Source organism: Mobula birostris, chromosome 16 (genome assembly GCF_030028105.1).
Source record: "Mobula birostris isolate sMobBir1 chromosome 16, sMobBir1.hap1, whole genome shotgun sequence".
Classification (NCBI taxonomy): domain Eukaryota; kingdom Metazoa; phylum Chordata; class Chondrichthyes; order Myliobatiformes; family Myliobatidae; genus Mobula; species Mobula birostris.
The window spans coordinates 79,330,855-79,351,012 of record NC_092385.1 but is presented as its reverse complement, the minus strand read 5'-3'; the positions used below and the strand labels follow the sequence as shown (position 1 = coordinate 79,351,012).

Here is a 20,158-nt window from a genome sequence, read left to right as displayed (position 1 = left end):
CTGGAGCATACCTTCAATGCTACAGGTCTCAAACTGTCCACTTTGGACCTGTGCCCTCAACTGTTTCTTGTACCTTGTGAAACAAGTTGTTCTCAGATTGACTTTCGAAATCTTGTAGGCCTCAGGAGGAGAGTGAGATGGATATCTGGTTGAGCATGCTTGCCAGTGATTCAGCCTTGCTTCCTGTATTGATCTGATGAACTCTGTTATCACTGAGGGTATACTCCATTCCCTTCATTCTTCTTGTTTACACCCATTCACAATTTGATGCGGCAAGCTTAGAATTCTGATTTGATCCATTAGTCTTGGAGTCATTCAGCTTTATTCCTGCTTCATTTGTTTAGCATGCATGTATTACTGTGCTGTGGCCTCACTAGTGTGGTACCTAATGTTGTTCTGTCATGACCAAAGTGCACACCTTGTTGGTTTGATGTGGGGTATTGGTATCGTTAGACTGAGAGAGACGCCATATTGAGGATGTTGATTGTGGTGGTTACCATTCTGCTCCCATTGATAATCTGAAGGCCTTCTTATTTGCTCTAATTTTAGCTGTAAGTTTTGTTCTGAATCTGTCCAATTTGTAAGTTAACAACGTTTACAACAATCCAATGTGAGAACATATGAGGAGCATAACTGGGCCGTTGGCCTCTTAAGCCTGCTCTGGCAATCCATATTGTGATTTTCAGACTGAGACCTTAACCTCACATTCCTGATCACCCACAGTAATTGTTCACTACTTTGACTATTATTAAGGCAGGGTTGCATGAATATCTGAGGAAGAGATTTCCAAAGCCTCACTTGTCTCAGATGGTGACTCTCTTATCGCTAATTGTGACCTCTACTTTAAGATTCTCCTCAAGAGGAATATTCATTCTGTCGTTCTCTTAACTACAACCTTTCATGGTTGTCTTATGTCCTCTCAGAATTTACTTTCCTGGCCATCTCCGTGCCACCAGTAAGTTTACCAATGGTGCCTTTGGTGCTTTCATCCCAGTAATTGCATAAGCTGAGGCCTTCATTGTGTCTTCCCAACTGAAAAAACATTTATACTGTATATACTGTTGATATCCTATTAGCCAGCTCCCCACTATCCACACCAAAATGTTATTTGCTACACTATGAGCTTCCATTTTCCGTTACACCTTTGTGTGGCATATTATAAAATACCTTCAGGGAAAATCAAAGTAGTGTAAATCCATTGATCATCTTTTACTTTCAGCACATGATACATTTCATATCTTGGACAGACATTATTTCACTTTCAGAAAACCACATTGACTTCCTGGTCTGGTTTCTCTGTCTGGTTACTGTTACAATTATAATTACTATGGTAATTTTCATTAAAAACTGTCTTTTCATTATTACTGATAGAAAATGTAATATGTTTTCCAGATTTTTGTTAATAATGTACTATTAAACGACTTTCACAACGAGACAAGAAATGGGATATTGTTGGGAACAACTCAGGTCCTCCAATTACAGAAAAATAGATGTGATATTAACGAAACTATAATTGTAGAGGTATGTCTGTATGTATGAAGTACTAAAATGAATGTATTGCATTTATTAGTGGTTTGTAGCTCTTCCAGTTTGATGACCTTTCCTCGAAACTGATGCAAGGCCATCACTTTGAAAAATTCGTTGTTCTCTTCCACTGATGCTGCCTGATTGGTTCAGTATTTCCAATATGTCCTGATTTTTTTGTCAGATTTCGAACAGTTGGAATATTTTGAATTTTAGGATAACTCAATGCTTGCCAAAGGAGTTTATACCTAAGTTTGTAATGGATTAGGTACACGATACAAGACAGCCAAACAGAATCACTGAAATTTCTTATTGGGATGACGGAGACCACTTTGTCCTTGGAGTCTATGTTAGCTTTTAGAAGCAGTCTTTTATCCCATTGCCTGAGTTACTTCCTTGTGACTAATTGTCTTTCATATGTTTATCAACTTCAGCTTGACTGCCCTTTCACCCACCAACAAATAGCCTCACAACCAGCATGCCTTTGGGATATGATACTAGGATCTACAACACACTTGTCTGGATGTGATACGTTGACTAAGGCAGCTTCAGTCATTCTACTTTTTAACCTTTTATCATGTTTTCATGCAAAGGGGTGACATGGTATTGTAGTGGTTAGCATAACGCTTTATAGTATCAGTGACCCAGGTTCAATTCCCCCCACTGCCTGTAAGTAGTTTGTACGTTCGCCCCATGACCACAGGGTTCCTCTGGGTGCTCCGATTTCCTCCCATAGTTCAAAGGTGTATCAACGTGTAGGTTAATTGGTCCCATAACTAGGTTAGGATTAACTCACGGGTTGCTGGGCTGTGTGGCTGGAAGGACTGGAAGGACCTATTCCACGCTGTAAAACAAAAAGAAATATCACCAGGAAGCTTCAGTTTCTTCTACAACAACTGAAAGGAATTAGTTAGATTAATCCTTCAATACTCTGTGTCTTGTTTGTAAGTACGTACTCCTAATGGTATGATTGAAATCAGGCACTTACAATGTGTGGGAAGTTGCAGGTGCAAGCCCCTATCTAATTCTTCCAGGCTGCAACCATTTGGAGATTGAAGCTTTGAGGATTTTGTGGTGTTAGTGTGACTGGAATAGATTTTCTACCCCAGAAACAGGTGTGCAGATCCAGACATCAAATTCAATGAGTGTACAGTATTCACTGCTATTGTAAAATAATTCTCTAATTCATCATAAATGTAAGTACAAAATCATGACTGAGTGATTCTGTAAAATCAAAACACCGGTTGCTGGAGGTTTGAACTAAAATCAGGACATGCTGTAAATATTCAACTAGTCAGTCAGCATAGAGGGATAGAGAGATGGTTGATAACTTTGTATCAGAACCAAGGAAATGTATCCAATCTGAGATATAAGTACTGTCTCTCTCTCTCTCTCTCCCCACAGATTCTGCCTGAGCTATTTCCAAAATTGTGTTTTAGTTCTCTTTTTGTTTTAATTTTCACACTAATCACATTGAGTAATATGCATATTGTAGTTCTGAATAGCATCAAGTAAACTATTTTTATTAAGTAATGCATGTCGTTTTCCCATACTCAAACTGCTAAATAGATGTTTGAATATCTTTTATATCAAAAAAGGTTTTCATTTGGGTTATTTTTGTGCCAAATCAAGAGAAGCAGTTCTTGGAAATTAATTCAATTGTATGCTGTGTATAATCACATGCCAGTATAAATGAGCTCAAATCATAATTATTTTGTTTCTTTTTAAGGGAATTTGTGGCAGCTGTGATGATAACCCCATATGTCCTGAAGGGACTACCCCTATGGTAGGTAAAGTTCTGAAGCTGTCTTTGGGTTTGATCTTCTTTCCTAGCATATTCTCGTGAGTCATTACATTTCCCTCTTTGCAAAACAATTCTGAAGGAAATTAATTCCAACTTTCCAAAAATGATTTATTGCAAAAGATGTAAAATATTGTCAGTGAATGACTTTGTTACCAGGGAATTTAAATGTAAATTGACCCAGTTTTTCCACTATTTGAAGGAATATCTAATTTCTGAAGAGTGAATCATCTAGTAGCCCAGCCAAGCTCTGAAAACTTGTGCGGATGAGAACTTGTCTCAAATGTGTGGCTTTTTTTGAGGTTGCATACAGTACAGATGAGGTGAACTGGTCATCTGCTGATCTCAGAGAAACTGTGGAAAATGCAAAGTGAAAAGAAAATGTAAACATTCTGATATATAAAATATGTCTAAAGTGGGAGTGCTTTATTCAGTTAGAGACTATGGTTAATGTATTAGCTGTTTTATGTACTCGTCACTGTCCACTCTATTATTACATAACGCTGTACGTACTCGTCACTGTCCACTCTGTCGTCACATAACGCTGTACGTACTCGTCACTGTCCACTCTGTCGTCACATTACGCTGTACGTACTCGTCACTGTCCACTCTGTCGTCACATAACGCTGTACGTACTCGTCACTGTTGACTCTGTCGTCACATAACGCTGTACTGTCCACTCTATCATTACATAACGCTGTACGGTCACTGTCCACTCTGTCATTACATAACGCTGTACGTACTCGTCACTGTCCACTCTATTATTACATAAGGCTTTACGTACTCGTCACTGTCCACTCTATCATTACATAACGCTCTCACTGTCCACTCTATCATTACATAACGCTGTACGTACTCGTCACTGTCCACTCTGTCATTACATAACGCTGTAGTCACTGTCCACTCTGTCATTACATAACGCTGTACGTACTCGTCACTGTCCACTCTGTCATTACATAACGCTGTACTACTCATCACTGTCCACTCTGTCATTACATAACGCTGTACGTACTCGTCACTGTCCACTCTGTCATTACATAATGCTGTACGTACTCGTCACTGTCCACTCTGTCATTACATAACGCTGTAGTCACTGTCCACTCTGTCATTACATAACGCTGTACGTACTCGTCACTGTCCACTCTGTCATTACATAACGCTGTACTACTCGTCACTGTCCACTCTGTCATTACATAACACTGTACGTACTCGTCACTGTCCACTCTGTCATTACATAACGCTGTACTACTCGTCACTGTCCACTCTGTCATTACATAACGCTGTACTACTCGTCACTGTCCACTCTGTCGTCACATTACGCTGTACGTACTCGTCACTGTCCACTCTGTCGTCACACTCTGTCGTCACATAACGCTGTACGTACTCGTCACTGTTGACTCTGTCGTCACATAACGCTGTACTGTCCACTCTATCATTACATAACGCTGTACAGTCACTGTCCACTCTGTCATTACATAACGCTGTACTACTTGTCACTGTCCACTCTGTCGTCACATAACGCTGTACGTACTCGTCACTGTCCACTCTGTCATTACATAACGCTGTACGTACTCGTCACTGTCCACTCTGTCATTACATAACGCTGTACTACTCGTCACTGTCCACTCTGTCGTCACATTACGCTGTACGTACTCGTCACTGTCCACTCTGTCGTCACACTCTGTCGTCACATAACGCTGTACGTACTCGTCACTGTTGACTCTGTCGTCACATAACGCTGTACTGTCCACTCTATCATTACATAACGCTGTACGGTCACTGTCCACTCTGTCATTACATAACGCTGTACGTACTCGTCACTGTCCACTCTATTATTACATAAGGCTTTACGTACTCGTCACTGTCCACTCTATCATTACATAACGCTCTCACTGTCCACTCTATCATTACATAACGCTGTACGTACTCGTCACTGTCCACTCTGTCATTACATAACGCTGTACTACTCGTCACTGTCCACTCTGTCATTACATAACGCTGTACGTACTTGTCACTGTCCACTCTGTCATTACATAACGCTGTACGTACTCATCACTGTCCACTCTGTCATTACATAACGCTGTACGTACTCGTCACTGTCCACTCTGTCATTACATAATGCTGTACGTACTCGTCACTGTCCACTCTGTCATTACATAACGCTGTAGTCACTGTCCACTCTGTCATTACATAACGCTGTACGTACTCGTCACTGTCCACTCTGTCATTACATAACGCTGTACTACTCGTCACTGTCCACTCTGTCATTACATAACACTGTACGTACTCGTCACTGTCCACTCTGTCATTACATAACGCTGTACTACTCGTCACTGTCCACTCTGTCATTACATAACGCTGTACTACTCGTCACTGTCCACTCTGTCGTCACATTACGCTGTACGTACTCGTCACTGTCCACTCTGTCGTCACACTCTGTCGTCACATAACGCTGTACGTACTCGTCACTGTTGACTCTGTCGTCACATAACGCTGTACTGTCCACTCTATCATTACATAACGCTGTACAGTCACTGTCCACTCTGTCATTACATAACGCTGTACTACTCGTCACTGTCCACTCTGTCGTCACATAACGCTGTACGTACTCGTCACTGTCCACTCTGTCATTACATAACGCTGTACGTACTCGTCACTGTCCACTCTGTCATTACATAACGCTGTACTACTCGTCACTGTCCACTCTGTCGTCACATTACGCTGTACGTACTCGTCACTGTCCACTCTGTCGTCACACTCTGTCGTCACATAACGCTGTACGTACTCGTCACTGTTGACTCTGTCGTCACATAACGCTGTACTGTCCACTCTATCATTACATAACGCTGTACGGTCACTGTCCACTCTATTATTACATAAGGCTTTACGTACTCGTCACTGTCCACTCTATCATTACATAACGCTCTCACTGTCCACTCTATCATTACATAACGCTGTACGTACTCGTCACTGTCCACTCTGTCATTACATAACGCTGTACTACTCGTCACTGTCCACTCTGTCATTACATAACGCTGTACGTACTTGTCACTGTCCACTCTGTCATTACATAACGCTGTACGTACTCGTCACTGTCCACTCTGTCATTACATAACGCTGTACGTACTCGTCACTGTCCACTCTGTCATTACATAACGCTGTAGTCACTGTCCACTCTGTCATTACATAACGCTGTACTACTCGTCACTGTCCACTCTGTCGTCACATAACGCTGTACGTACTCGTCACTGTCCACTCTGTCATTACATAACGCTGTACGGTCACTGTCCACTCTGTCATTACATAACACTGTACGTACTCGTCACTGTCCACTCTGTCATTACATAACGCTGTACTACTCGTCACTGTCCACTCTGTCGTCACATAACGCCGTACGTACTCGTCACTGTCCACTCTGTCATTACATAACGCTATACGTACTCGTCACTGTCCACTCTGTCATTACATAACGCTGTACTACTCGTCACTGTCCACTCTGTCGTCACATAACGCTGTACTACTCGTCACTGTCCACTCTGTCGTCACATAACGCTGTACGTACTCGTCACTGTCCACTCTGTCATTACATAACGCTGTACGGTCACTGTCCACTCTGTCATTACATAACACTGTACGTACTCGTCACTGTCCACTCTGTCATTACATAACACTGTACGTACTCGTCACTGTCCACTCTGTCATTACATAACGCTGTACTACTCGTCACTGTCCACTCTGTCGTCACATAACGCCGTACGTACTCGTCACTGTCCACTCTGTCATTACATAACGCTGTACTACTCGTCACTGTCCACTCTGTCGTCACATAACGCTGTACGTACTCGTCACTGTCCACTCTGTCATTACATAACGCTGTACGTACTCGTCACTGTCCACTCTGTCATTACATAACGCTGTACTACTCGTCACTGTCCACTCTGTCGTCACATAACGCTGTACGTACTCGTCACTGTCCACTCTGTCATTACATAACGCTGTACGTACTCGTCACTGTCCACTCTGTCGTCACATTACGCTGTACGTACTCGTCACTGTCCACTCTGTCATTACATAACACTGTACGTACTCGTCACTGTCCACTCTGTCATTACATAACGCTGTACTACTCGTCACTGTCCACTCTGTCGTCACATAACGCTGTACGTACTCGTCACTGTCCACTCTGTCATTACATAACGCTGTAGTCACTGTCCACTCTGTCATTACATAACACTGTACGTACTCGTCACTGTCCACTCTGTCATTACATAACGCTGTACTACTCGTCACTGTCCACTCTGTCGTCACATAACGCTGTATGTACTCGTCACTGTCCACTCTGTCATTACATAACGCTGTACTACTCGTCATTGTCCACTCTGTCGTCACATAACGCTGTATGTACTCGTCACTGTCCACTCTGTCATTACATAACGCTGTACTACTCGTCACTGTCCACTCTGTCGTCACATAACGCTGTACGTACTCGTCACTGTCCACTCTGTCGTCACATAACGCTGTACTACTCGTCACTGTCCACTCTGTCGTCACATAACGCTGTACGTACTCGTCACTGTCCACTCTGTCATTACATAACACTGTACGTACTCGTCACTGTCCACTCTGTCATTACATAACACTGTACTACTCGTCACTGTCCACTCTGTCATTACATAACGCTGTACTACTCGTCACTGTCCACTCTGTCGTCACATAACGCTGTATGTACTCGTCACTGTCCACTCTGTCATTACATAACGCTGTAGTCACTGTCCACTCTGTCATTACATAACACTGTACATACTCGTCACTGTCCACTCTGTCATTACATAACGCTGTACTACTCGTCACTGTCCACTCTGTCATTACATAACGCTGTACTACTCGTCACTGTCCACTCTGTCATTACATAACGCTGTACGTACTCGTCACTGTCCACTCTATCATTACATAACGCTGTACTACTCGTCACTGTCCACTCTGTCGTCACATAACGCTGTATGTACTCGTCACTGTCCACTCTGTCATTACATAACGCTGTACTACTCGTCACTGTCCACTCTGTCGTCACATAACGCTGTACGTACTCGTCACTGTCCACTCTGTCATTACATAACGCTGTAGTCACTGTCCACTCTGTCATTACATAACACTGTACGTACTCGTCACTGTCCACTCTGTCATTACATAACGCTGTAGTCACTGTCCACTCTGTCATTACATAACACTGTACGTACTCGTCGCTGTCCACTCTATCATTACATAACACTGTACGTACTCGTCACTGTCCACTCTGTCATTACATAACGCTGTACTACTCGTCACTGTCCACTCTGTCGTCACATAACGCTGTATGTACTCGTCACTGTCCACTCTGTCATTACATAACGCTGTACTACTCGTCACTGTCCACTCTGTCGTCACATAACGCTGTACGTACTCGTCAATGTCCACTCTGTCATTACATAACGCTGTACGTACTCGTCACTGTCCACTCTGTCATTACATAACGCTGTAGTCACTGTCCACTCTGTCATTACATAACGCTGTACTACTCGTCACTGTCCACTCTGTCGTCACATAACGCTGTACGTACTCGTCACTGTCCACTCTGTCATTACATAACGCTGTACGGTCACTGTCCACTCTGTCATTACATAACACTGTACGTACTCGTCACTGTCCACTCTGTCATTACATAACGCTGTACTACTCATCACTGTCCACTCTGTCATTACATAACGCTGTACGTACTCGTCACTGTCCACTCTGTCGTCACATTACGCTGTACGTACTCGTCACTGTCCACTCTGTCGTCACACTCTGTCGTCACATAACGCTGTACGTACTCGTCACTGTTGACTCTGTCGTCACATAACGCTGTACTGTCCACTCTATCATTACATAACGCTGTACGGTCACTGTCCACTCTGTCATTACATAACGCTGTACGTACTCGTCACTGTCCACTCTATTATTACATAAGGCTTTACGTACTCGTCACTGTCCACTCTATCATTACATAACGCTCTCACTGTCCACTCTATCATTACATAACGCTGTACGTACTCGTCACTGTCCACTCTGTCATTACATAACGCTGTACTACTCGTCACTGTCCACTCTGTCATTACATAACGCTGTACGTACTTGTCACTGTCCACTCTGTCATTACATAACGCTGTACGTACTCATCACTGTCCACTCTGTCATTACATAACGCTGTACGTACTCGTCACTGTCCACTCTGTCATTACATAATGCTGTACGTACTCGTCACTGTCCACTCTGTCATTACATAACGCTGTAGTCACTGTCCACTCTGTCATTACATAACGCTGTACGTACTCGTCACTGTCCACTCTGTCATTACATAACGCTGTACTACTCGTCACTGTCCACTCTGTCATTACATAACACTGTACGTACTCGTCACTGTCCACTCTGTCATTACATAACGCTGTACTACTCGTCACTGTCCACTCTGTCGTCACATAACGCTGTACGTACTCGTCACTGTCCACTCTGTCATTACATAACGCTGTAGTCACTGTCCACTCTGTCATTACATAACACTGTACGTACTCGTCACTGTCCACTCTGTCATTACATAACGCTGTAGTCACTGTCCACTCTGTCATTACATAACACTGTACGTACTCGTCGCTGTCCACTCTATCATTACATAACACTGTACGTACTCGTCACTGTCCACTCTGTCATTACATAACGCTGTACTACTCGTCACTGTCCACTCTGTCGTCACATAACGCTGTATGTACTCGTCACTGTCCACTCTGTCATTACATAACGCTGTACTACTCGTCACTGTCCACTCTGTCGTCACATAACGCTGTACGTACTCGTCAATGTCCACTCTGTCATTACATAACGCTGTACGTACTCGTCACTGTCCACTCTGTCATTACATAACGCTGTAGTCACTGTCCACTCTGTCATTACATAACGCTGTACTACTCGTCACTGTCCACTCTGTCGTCACATAACGCTGTACGTACTCGTCACTGTCCACTCTGTCATTACATAACGCTGTACGGTCACTGTCCACTCTTTCATTACATAACACTGTACGTACTCGTCACTGTCCACTCTGTCATTACATAACGCTGTACTACTCATCACTGTCCACTCTGTCATTACATAACGCTGTACGTACTCGTCACTGTCCACTCTGTCATTACATATTGCTGTACGTACTCGTCACTGTCCACTCTGTCATTACATAACGCTGTAGTCACTGTCCACTCTGTCATTACATAACGCTGTACGTACTCGTCACTGTCCACTCTGTCATTACATAACGCTGTACTACTCGTCACTGTCCACTCTGTCATTACATAACACTGTACGTACTCGTCACTGTCCACTCTGTCATTACATAACGCTGTACTACTCGTCACTGTCCACTCTGTCATTACATAACGCTGTACTACTCGTCACTGTCCACTCTGTCGTCACATTACGCTGTACGTACTCGTCACTGTCCACTCTGTCGTCACACTCTGTCGTCACATAACGCTGTACGTACTCGTCACTGTTGACTCTGTCGTCACATAACGCTGTACTGTCCACTCTATCATTACATAACGCTGTACAGTCACTGTCCACTCTGTCATTACATAACGCTGTACTACTCGTCACTGTCCACTCTGTCGTCACATAACGCTGTACGTACTCGTCACTGTCCACTCTGTCATTACATAACGCTGTACGTACTCGTCACTGTCCACTCTGTCATTACATAACGCTGTACTACTCGTCACTGTCCACTCTGTCGTCACATTACGCTGTACGTACTCGTCACTGTCCACTCTGTCGTCACACTCTGTCGTCACATAACGCTGTACGTACTCGTCACTGTTGACTCTGTCGTCACATAACGCTGTACTGTCCACTCTATCATTACATAACGCTGTACGGTCACTGTCCACTCTGTCATTACATAACGCTGTACTACTCGTCACTGTCCACTCTGTCGTCACATTACGCTGTACGTACTCGTCACTGTCCACTCTGTCGTCACACTCTGTCGTCACATAACGCTGTACGTACTCGTCACTGTTGACTCTGTCGTCACATAACGCTGTACTGTCCACTCTATCATTACATAACGCTGTACAGTCACTGTCCACTCTGTCATTACATAACGCTGTACTACTCGTCACTGTCCACTCTGTCGTCACATAACGCTGTACGTACTCGTCACTGTCCACTCTGTCATTACATAACGCTGTACGTACTCGTCACTGTCCACTCTGTCATTACATAACGCTGTACTACTCGTCACTGTCCACTCTGTCGTCACATTACGCTGTACGTACTCGTCACTGTCCACTCTGTCGTCACATAACGCTGTACGTACTCGTCACTGTTGACTCTGTCGTCACATAACGCTGTACTGTCCACTCTATCATTACATAACGCTGTACGGTCACTGTCCACTCTGTCATTACATAACGCTGTACGTACTCGTCACTGTCCACTCTATTATTACATAAGGCTTTACGTACTCGTCACTGTCCACTCTATCATTACATAACGCTCTCACTGTCCACTCTATCATTACATAACGCTGTACGTACTCGTCACTGTCCACTCTGTCATTACATAACGCTGTACTACTCGTCACTGTCCACTCTGTCATTACATAACGCTGTACGTACTTGTCACTGTCCACTCTGTCATTACATAACGCTGTACGTACTCATCACTGTCCACTCTGTCATTACATAACGCTGTACGTACTCGTCACTGTCCACTCTGTCATTACATAATGCTGTACGTACTCGTCACTGTCCACTCTGTCATTACATAACGCTGTAGTCACTGTCCACTCTGTCATTACATAACGCTGTACGTACTCGTCACTGTCCACTCTGTCATTACATAACGCTGTACTACTCGTCACTGTCCACTCTGTCATTACATAACACTGTACGTACTCGTCACTGTCCACTCTGTCATTACATAACGCTGTACTACTCGTCACTGTCCACTCTGTCATTACATAACGCTGTACTACTCGTCACTGTCCACTCTGTCGTCACATTACGCTGTATGTACTCGTCACTGTCCACTCTGTCGTCACACTCTGTCGTCACATAACGCTGTACGTACTCGTCACTGTTGACTCTGTCGTCACATAACGCTGTACTGTCCACTCTATCATTACATAACGCTGTACAGTCACTGTCCACTCTGTCATTACATAACGCTGTACTACTCGTCACTGTCCACTCTGTCGTCACATAACGCTGTACGTACTCGTCACTGTCCACTCTGTCATTACATAACGCTGTACGTACTCGTCACTGTCCACTCTGTCATTACATAACGCTGTACTACTCGTCACTGTCCACTCTGTCGTCACATTACGCTGTACGTGCTCGTCACTGTCCACTCTGTCGTCACACTCTGTCGTCACATAACGCTGTACGTACTCGTCACTGTTGACTCTGTCGTCACATAACGCTGTACTGTCCACTCTATCATTACATAACGCTGTACGGTCACTGTCCACTCTATTATTACATAAGGCTTTACGTACTCGTCACTGTCCACTCTATCATTACATAACGCTCTCACTGTCCACTCTATCATTACATAACGCTGTACGTACTCGTCACTGTCCACTCTGTCATTACATAACGCTGTACTACTCGTCACTGTCCACTCTGTCATTACATAACGCTGTACGTACTTGTCACTGTCCACTCTGTCATTACATAACGCTGTACGTACTCGTCACTGTCCACTTTGTCATTACATAACGCTGTACGTACTCGTCACTGTCCACTCTGTCATTACATAACGCTGTAGTCACTGTCCACTCTGTCATTACATAACGCTGTACTACTCGTCACTGTCCACTCTGTCGTCACATAACGCTGTACGTACTCGTCACTGTCCACTCTGTCATTACATAACGCTGTACGGTCACTGTCCACTCTGTCATTACATAACACTGTACGTACTCGTCACTGTCCACTCTGTCATTACATAACGCTGTACTACTCGTCACTGTCCACTCTGTCGTCACATAACGCCGTACGTACTCGTCACTGTCCACTCTGTCATTACATAACGCTGTACGTACTCGTCACTGTCCACTCTGTCATTACATAACGCTGTACTACTCGTCACTGTCCACTCTGTCGTCACATAACGCTGTACTACTCGTCACTGTCCACTCTGTCGTCACATAACGCTGTACGTACTCGTCACTGTCCACTCTGTCATTACATAACGCTGTACGGTCACTGTCCACTCTGTCATTACATAACACTGTACGTACTCGTCACTGTCCACTCTGTCATTACATAACACTGTACGTACTCGTCACTGTCCACTCTGTCATTACATAACGCTGTACTACTCGTCACTGTCCACTCTGTCGTCACATAACGCCGTACGTACTCGTCACTGTCCACTCTGTCATTACATAACGCTGTACTACTCGTCACTGTCCACTCTGTCGTCACATAACGCTGTACGTACTCGTCACTGTCCACTCTGTCATTACATAACGCTGTACGTACTCGTCACTGTCCACTCTGTCATTACATAACGCTGTACTACTCGTCACTGTCCACTCTGTCGTCACATAACGCTGTACGTACTCGTCACTGTCCACTCTGTCGTTACATAACGCTGTACGTACTCGTCACTGTCCACTCTGTCGTCACATTACGCTGTACGTACTCGTCACTGTCCACTCTGTCATTACATAACACTGTACGTACTCGTCACTGTCCACTCTGTCATTACATAACGCTGTACTACTCGTCACTGTCCACTCTGTCGTCACATAACGCTGTACGTACTCGTCACTGTCCACTCTGTCATTACATAACGCTGTAGTCACTGTCCACTCTGTCATTACATAACACTGTACGTACTCGTCACTGTCCACTCTGTCATTACATAACGCTGTACTACTCGTCACTGTCCACTCTGTCGTCACATAACGCTGTATGTACTCGTCACTGTCCACTCTGTCATTACATAACGCTGTACTACTCGTCATTGTCCACTCTGTCGTCACATAACGCTGTATGTACTCGTCACTGTCCACTCTGTCATTACATAACGCTGTACTACTCGTCACTGTCCACTCTGTCGTCACATAACGCTGTACGTACTCGTCACTGTCCACTCTGTCGTCACATAACGCTGTACTACTCGTCACTGTCCACTCTGTCGTCACATAACGCTGTACGTACTCGTCACTGTCCACTTTGTCATTACATAACACTGTACGTACTCGTCACTGTCCACTCTGTCATTACATAACGCTGTACTACTCGTCACTGTCCACTCTGTCATTACATAACGCTGTACTACTCGTCACTGTCCACTCTGTCGTCACATAACGCTGTATGTACTCGTCACTGTCCACTCTGTCATTACATAACGCTGTAGTCACTGTCCACTCTGTCATTACATAACACTGTACATACTCGTCACTGTCCACTCTGTCATTACATAACGCTGTACTACTCGTCACTGTCCACTCTGTCATTACATAACGCTGTACTACTCGTCACTGTCCACTCTGTCATTACATAACGCTGTACGTACTCGTCACTGTCCACTCTATCATTACATAACGCTGTACTACTCGTCACTGTCCACTCTGTCGTCACATAACGCTGTATGTACTCGTCACTGTCCACTCTGTCATTACATAACGCTGTACTACTCGTCACTGTCCACTCTGTCGTCACATAACGCTGTACGTACTCGTCACTGTCCACTCTGTCATTACATAACGCTGTAGTCACTGTCCACTCTGTCATTACATAACACTGTACGTACTCGTCACTGTCCACTCTGTCATTACATAACGCTGTAGTCACTGTCCACTCTGTCATTACATAACACTGTACGTACTCGTCGCTGTCCACTCTATCATTACATAACACTGTACGTACTCGTCACTGTCCACTCTGTCATTACATAACGCTGTACTACTCGTCACTGTCCACTCTGTCGTCACATAACGCTGTATGTACTCGTCACTGTCCACTCTGTCATTACATAACGCTGTACTACTCGTCACTGTCCACTCTGTCGTCACATAACGCTGTACGTACTCGTCACTGTCCACTCTGTCATTACATAACGCTGTACGTACTCGTCACTGTCCACTCTGTCATTACATAACGCTGTAGTCACTGTCCACTCTGTCATTACATAATGCTGTACTACTCGTCACTGTCCACTCTGTCGTCACATAACGCTGTACGTACTCGTCACTGTCCACTCTGTCATTACATAACGCTGTACGGTCACTGTCCACTCTGTCATTACATAACACTGTACGTACTCGTCACTGTCCACTCTGTCATTACATAACGCTGTACTACTCGTCACTGTCCACTCTGTCGTCACATAACGCCGTACGTACTCGTCACTGTCCACTCTGTCATTACATAACGCTGTACGTACTCGTCACTGTCCACTCTGTCATTACATAACGCTGTACTACTCGTCACTGTCCACTCTGTCGTCACATAACGCTGTACGTACTCGTCACTGTCCACTCTGTCATTACATAACGCTGTACGGTCACTGTCCACTCTGTCATTACATAACACTGTACGTACTCGTCACTGTCCACTCTGTCATTACATAACGCTGTACTACTCGTCACTGTCCACTCTGTCGTCACATAACGCCGTACGTACTCGTCACTGTCCACTCTGTCATTACATAACGCTGTACGTACTCGTCACTGTCCACTCTGTCATTACATAACGCTGTACTACTCGTCACTGTCCACTCTGTCGTCACATAACGCTGTACGTACTCGTCACTGTCCACTCTGTCATTACATAACGCTGTACGTACTCGTCACTGTCCACTCTGTCATTACATAACGCTGTACTACTCGTCACTGTCCACTCTGTCGTCACATAACGCTGTACGTACTCGTCACTGTCCACTCTGTCATTACATAACGCTGTACGTACTCGTCACTGTCCACTCTGTCGTCACATTACGCTGTACGTACTCGTCACTGTCCACTCTGTCATTACATAACACTGTACGTACTCGTCACTGTCCACTCTGTCATTACATAACGCTGTACTACTCGTCACTCTCCACTCTGTCGTCACATAACGCTGTACGTACTCGTCACTGTCCACTCTGTCATTACATAACGCTGTAGTCACTGTCCACTCTGTCATTACATAACGCTGTACTACTCGTCACTGTCCACTCTGTCATTACATAACGCTGTACGTACTTGTCACTGTCCACTCTGTCATTACATAACGCTGTACGTACTCGTCACTGTCCACTTTGTCATTACATAACGCTGTACGTACTCGTCACTGTCCACTCTGTCATTACATAACGCTGTAGTCACTGTCCACTCTGTCATTACATAACGCTGTACTACTCGTCACTGTCCACTCTGTCGTCACATAACGCTGTACGTACTCGTCACTGTCCACTCTGTCATTACATAACGCTGTACGGTCACTGTCCACTCTGTCATTACATAACACTGTACGTACTCGTCACTGTCCACTCTGTCATTACATAACGCTGTACTACTCGTCACTGTCCACTCTGTCGTCACATAACGCCGTACGTACTCGTCACTGTCCACTCTGTCATTACATAACGCTGTACGTACTCGTCACTGTCCACTCTGTCATTACATAACGCTGTACTACTCGTCACTGTCCACTCTGTCGTCACATAACGCTGTACTACTCGTCACTGTCCACTCTGTCGTCACATAACGCTGTACGTACTCGTCACTGTCCACTCTGTCATTACATAACGCTGTACGGTCACTGTCCACTCTGTCATTACATAACACTGTACGTACTCGTCACTGTCCACTCTGTCATTACATAACACTGTACGTACTCGTCACTGTCCACTCTGTCATTACATAACGCTGTACTACTCGTCACTGTCCACTCTGTCGTCACATAACGCCGTACGTACTCGTCACTGTCCACTCTGTCATTACATAACGCTGTACTACTCGTCACTGTCCACTCTGTCGTCACATAACGCTGTACGTACTCGTCACTGTCCACTCTGTCATTACATAACGCTGTACGTACTCGTCACTGTCCACTCTGTCATTACATAACGCTGTACTACTCGTCACTGTCCACTCTGTCGTCACATAACGCTGTACGTACTCGTCACTGTCCACTCTGTCGTTACATAACGCTGTACGTACTCGTCACTGTCCACTCTGTCGTCACATTACGCTGTACGTACTCGTCACTGTCCACTCTGTCATTACATAACACTGTACGTACTCGTCACTGTCCACTCTGTCATTACATAACGCTGTACTACTCGTCACTGTCCACTCTGTCGTCACATAACGCTGTACGTACTCGTCACTGTCCACTCTGTCATTACATAACGCTGTAGTCACTGTCCACTCTGTCATTACATAACACTGTACGTACTCGTCACTGTCCACTCTGTCATTACATAACGCTGTACTACTCGTCACTGTCCACTCTGTCGTCACATAACGCTGTATGTACTCGTCACTGTCCACTCTGTCATTACATAACGCTGTACTACTCGTCATTGTCCACTCTGTCGTCACATAACGCTGTATGTACTCGTCACTGTCCACTCTGTCATTACATAACGCTGTACTACTCGTCACTGTCCACTCTGTCGTCACATAACGCTGTACGTACTCGTCACTGTCCACTCTGTCGTCACATAACGCTGTACTACTCGTCACTGTCCACTCTGTCGTCACATAACGCTGTACGTACTCGTCACTGTCCACTCTGTCATTACATAACACTGTACGTACTCGTCACTGTCCACTCTGTCATTACATAACGCTGTACTACTCGTCACTGTCCACTCTGTCATTACATAACGCTGTACTACTCGTCACTGTCCACTCTGTCGTCACATAACGCTGTATGTACTCGTCACTGTCCACTCTGTCATTACATAACGCTGTAGTCACTGTCCACTCTGTCATTACATAACACTGTACATACTCGTCACTGTCCACTCTGTCATTACATAACGCTGTACTACTCGTCACTGTCCACTCTGTCATTACATAACGCTGTACTACTCGTCACTGTCCACTCTGTCATTACATAACGCTGTACGTACTCGTCACTGTCCACTCTATCATTACATAACGCTGTACTACTCGTCACTGTCCACTCTGTCGTCACATAACGCTGTATGTACTCGTCACTGTCCACTCTGTCATTACATAACGCTGTACTACTCGTCACTGTCCACTCTGTCGTCACATAACGCTGTACGTACTCGTCACTGTCCACTCTGTCATTACATAACGCTGTAGTCACTGTCCACTCTGTCATTACATAACACTGTACGTACTCGTCACTGTCCACTCTGTCATTACATAACGCTGTAGTCACTGTCCACTCTGTCATTACATAACACTGTACGTACTCGTCGCTGTCCACTCTATCATTACATAACACTGTACGTACTCGTCACTGTCCACTCTGTCATTACATAACGCTGTACTACTCGTCACTGTCCACTCTGTCGTCACATAACGCTGTATGTACTCGTCACTGTCCACTCTGTCATTACATAACGCTGTACTACTCGTCACTGTCCACTCTGTCGTCACATAACGCTGTACGTACTCGTCACTGTCCACTCTGTCATTACATAACGCTGTACGTACTCGTCACTGTCCACTCTGTCATTACATAACGCTGTAGTCACTGTCCACTCTGTCATTACATAATGCTGTACTACTCGTCACTGTCCACTCTGTCGTCACATAACGCTGTACGTACTCGTCACTGTCCACTCTGTCATTACATAACGCTGTACGGTCACTGTCCACTCTGTCATTACATAACACTGTACGTACTCGTCACTGTCCACTCTGTCATTACATAACGCTGTACTACTCGTCACTGTCCACTCTGTCGTCACATAACGCCGTACGTACTCGTCACTGTCCACTCTGTCATTACATAACGCTGTACGTACTCGTCACTGTCCACTCTGTCATTACATAACGCTGTACTACTCGTCACTGTCCACTCTGTCGTCACATAACGCTGTACGTACTCGTCACTGTCCACTCTGTCATTACATAACGCTGTACGGTCACTGTCCACTCTGTCATTACATAACACTGTACGTACTCGTCACTGTCCACTCTGTCATTACATAACGCTGTACTACTCGTCACTGTCCACTCTGTCGTCACATAACGCCGTACGTACTCGTCACTGTCCACTCTGTCATTACATAACGCTGTACGTACTCGTCACTGTCCACTCTGTCATTACATAACGCTGTACTACTCGTCACTGTCCACTCTGTCGTCACATAACGCTGTACGTACTCGTCACTGTCCACTCTGTCATTACATAACGCTGTACGTACTCGTCACTGTCCACTCTGTCATTACATAACGCTGTACTACTCGTCACTGTCCACTCTGTCGTCACATAACGCTGTACGTACTCGTCACTGTCCACTCTGTCATTACATAACGCTGTACGTACTCGTCACTGTCCACTCTGTCGTCACATTACGCTGTACGTACTCGTCACTGTCCACTCTGTCATTACATAACACTGTACGTACTCGTCACTGTCCACTCTGTCATTACATAACGCTGTACTACTCGTCACTGTCCACTCTGTCGTCACATAACGCTGTACGTACTCGTCACTGTCCACTCTGTCATTACATAACGCTGTAGTCACTGTCCACTCTGTCATTACATAACACTGTACGTACTCGTCACTGTCCACTCTGTCATTACATAACGCTGTACTACTCGTCACT

General features: G+C 44.8%; 1 protein-coding gene across 2 annotated transcripts in view; it reads left to right on the top strand.

Annotated features, from left to right (window-relative positions):
* stab1 (stabilin 1) overlaps positions 1-20,158 on the top strand; it is a 341,714-nt gene that overhangs the window by 217,104 nt on the left and 104,452 nt on the right. For both annotated transcript variants that reach the window (XM_072280942.1, XM_072280940.1), the window contains exons 35-36: positions 1,393-1,521; positions 3,254-3,310. In XM_072280942.1, coding sequence (XP_072137043.1) covers positions 1,393-1,521; positions 3,254-3,310 — 186 coding nt within the window. The remainder of the gene's footprint in view (positions 1-1,392; positions 1,522-3,253; positions 3,311-20,158) is intronic.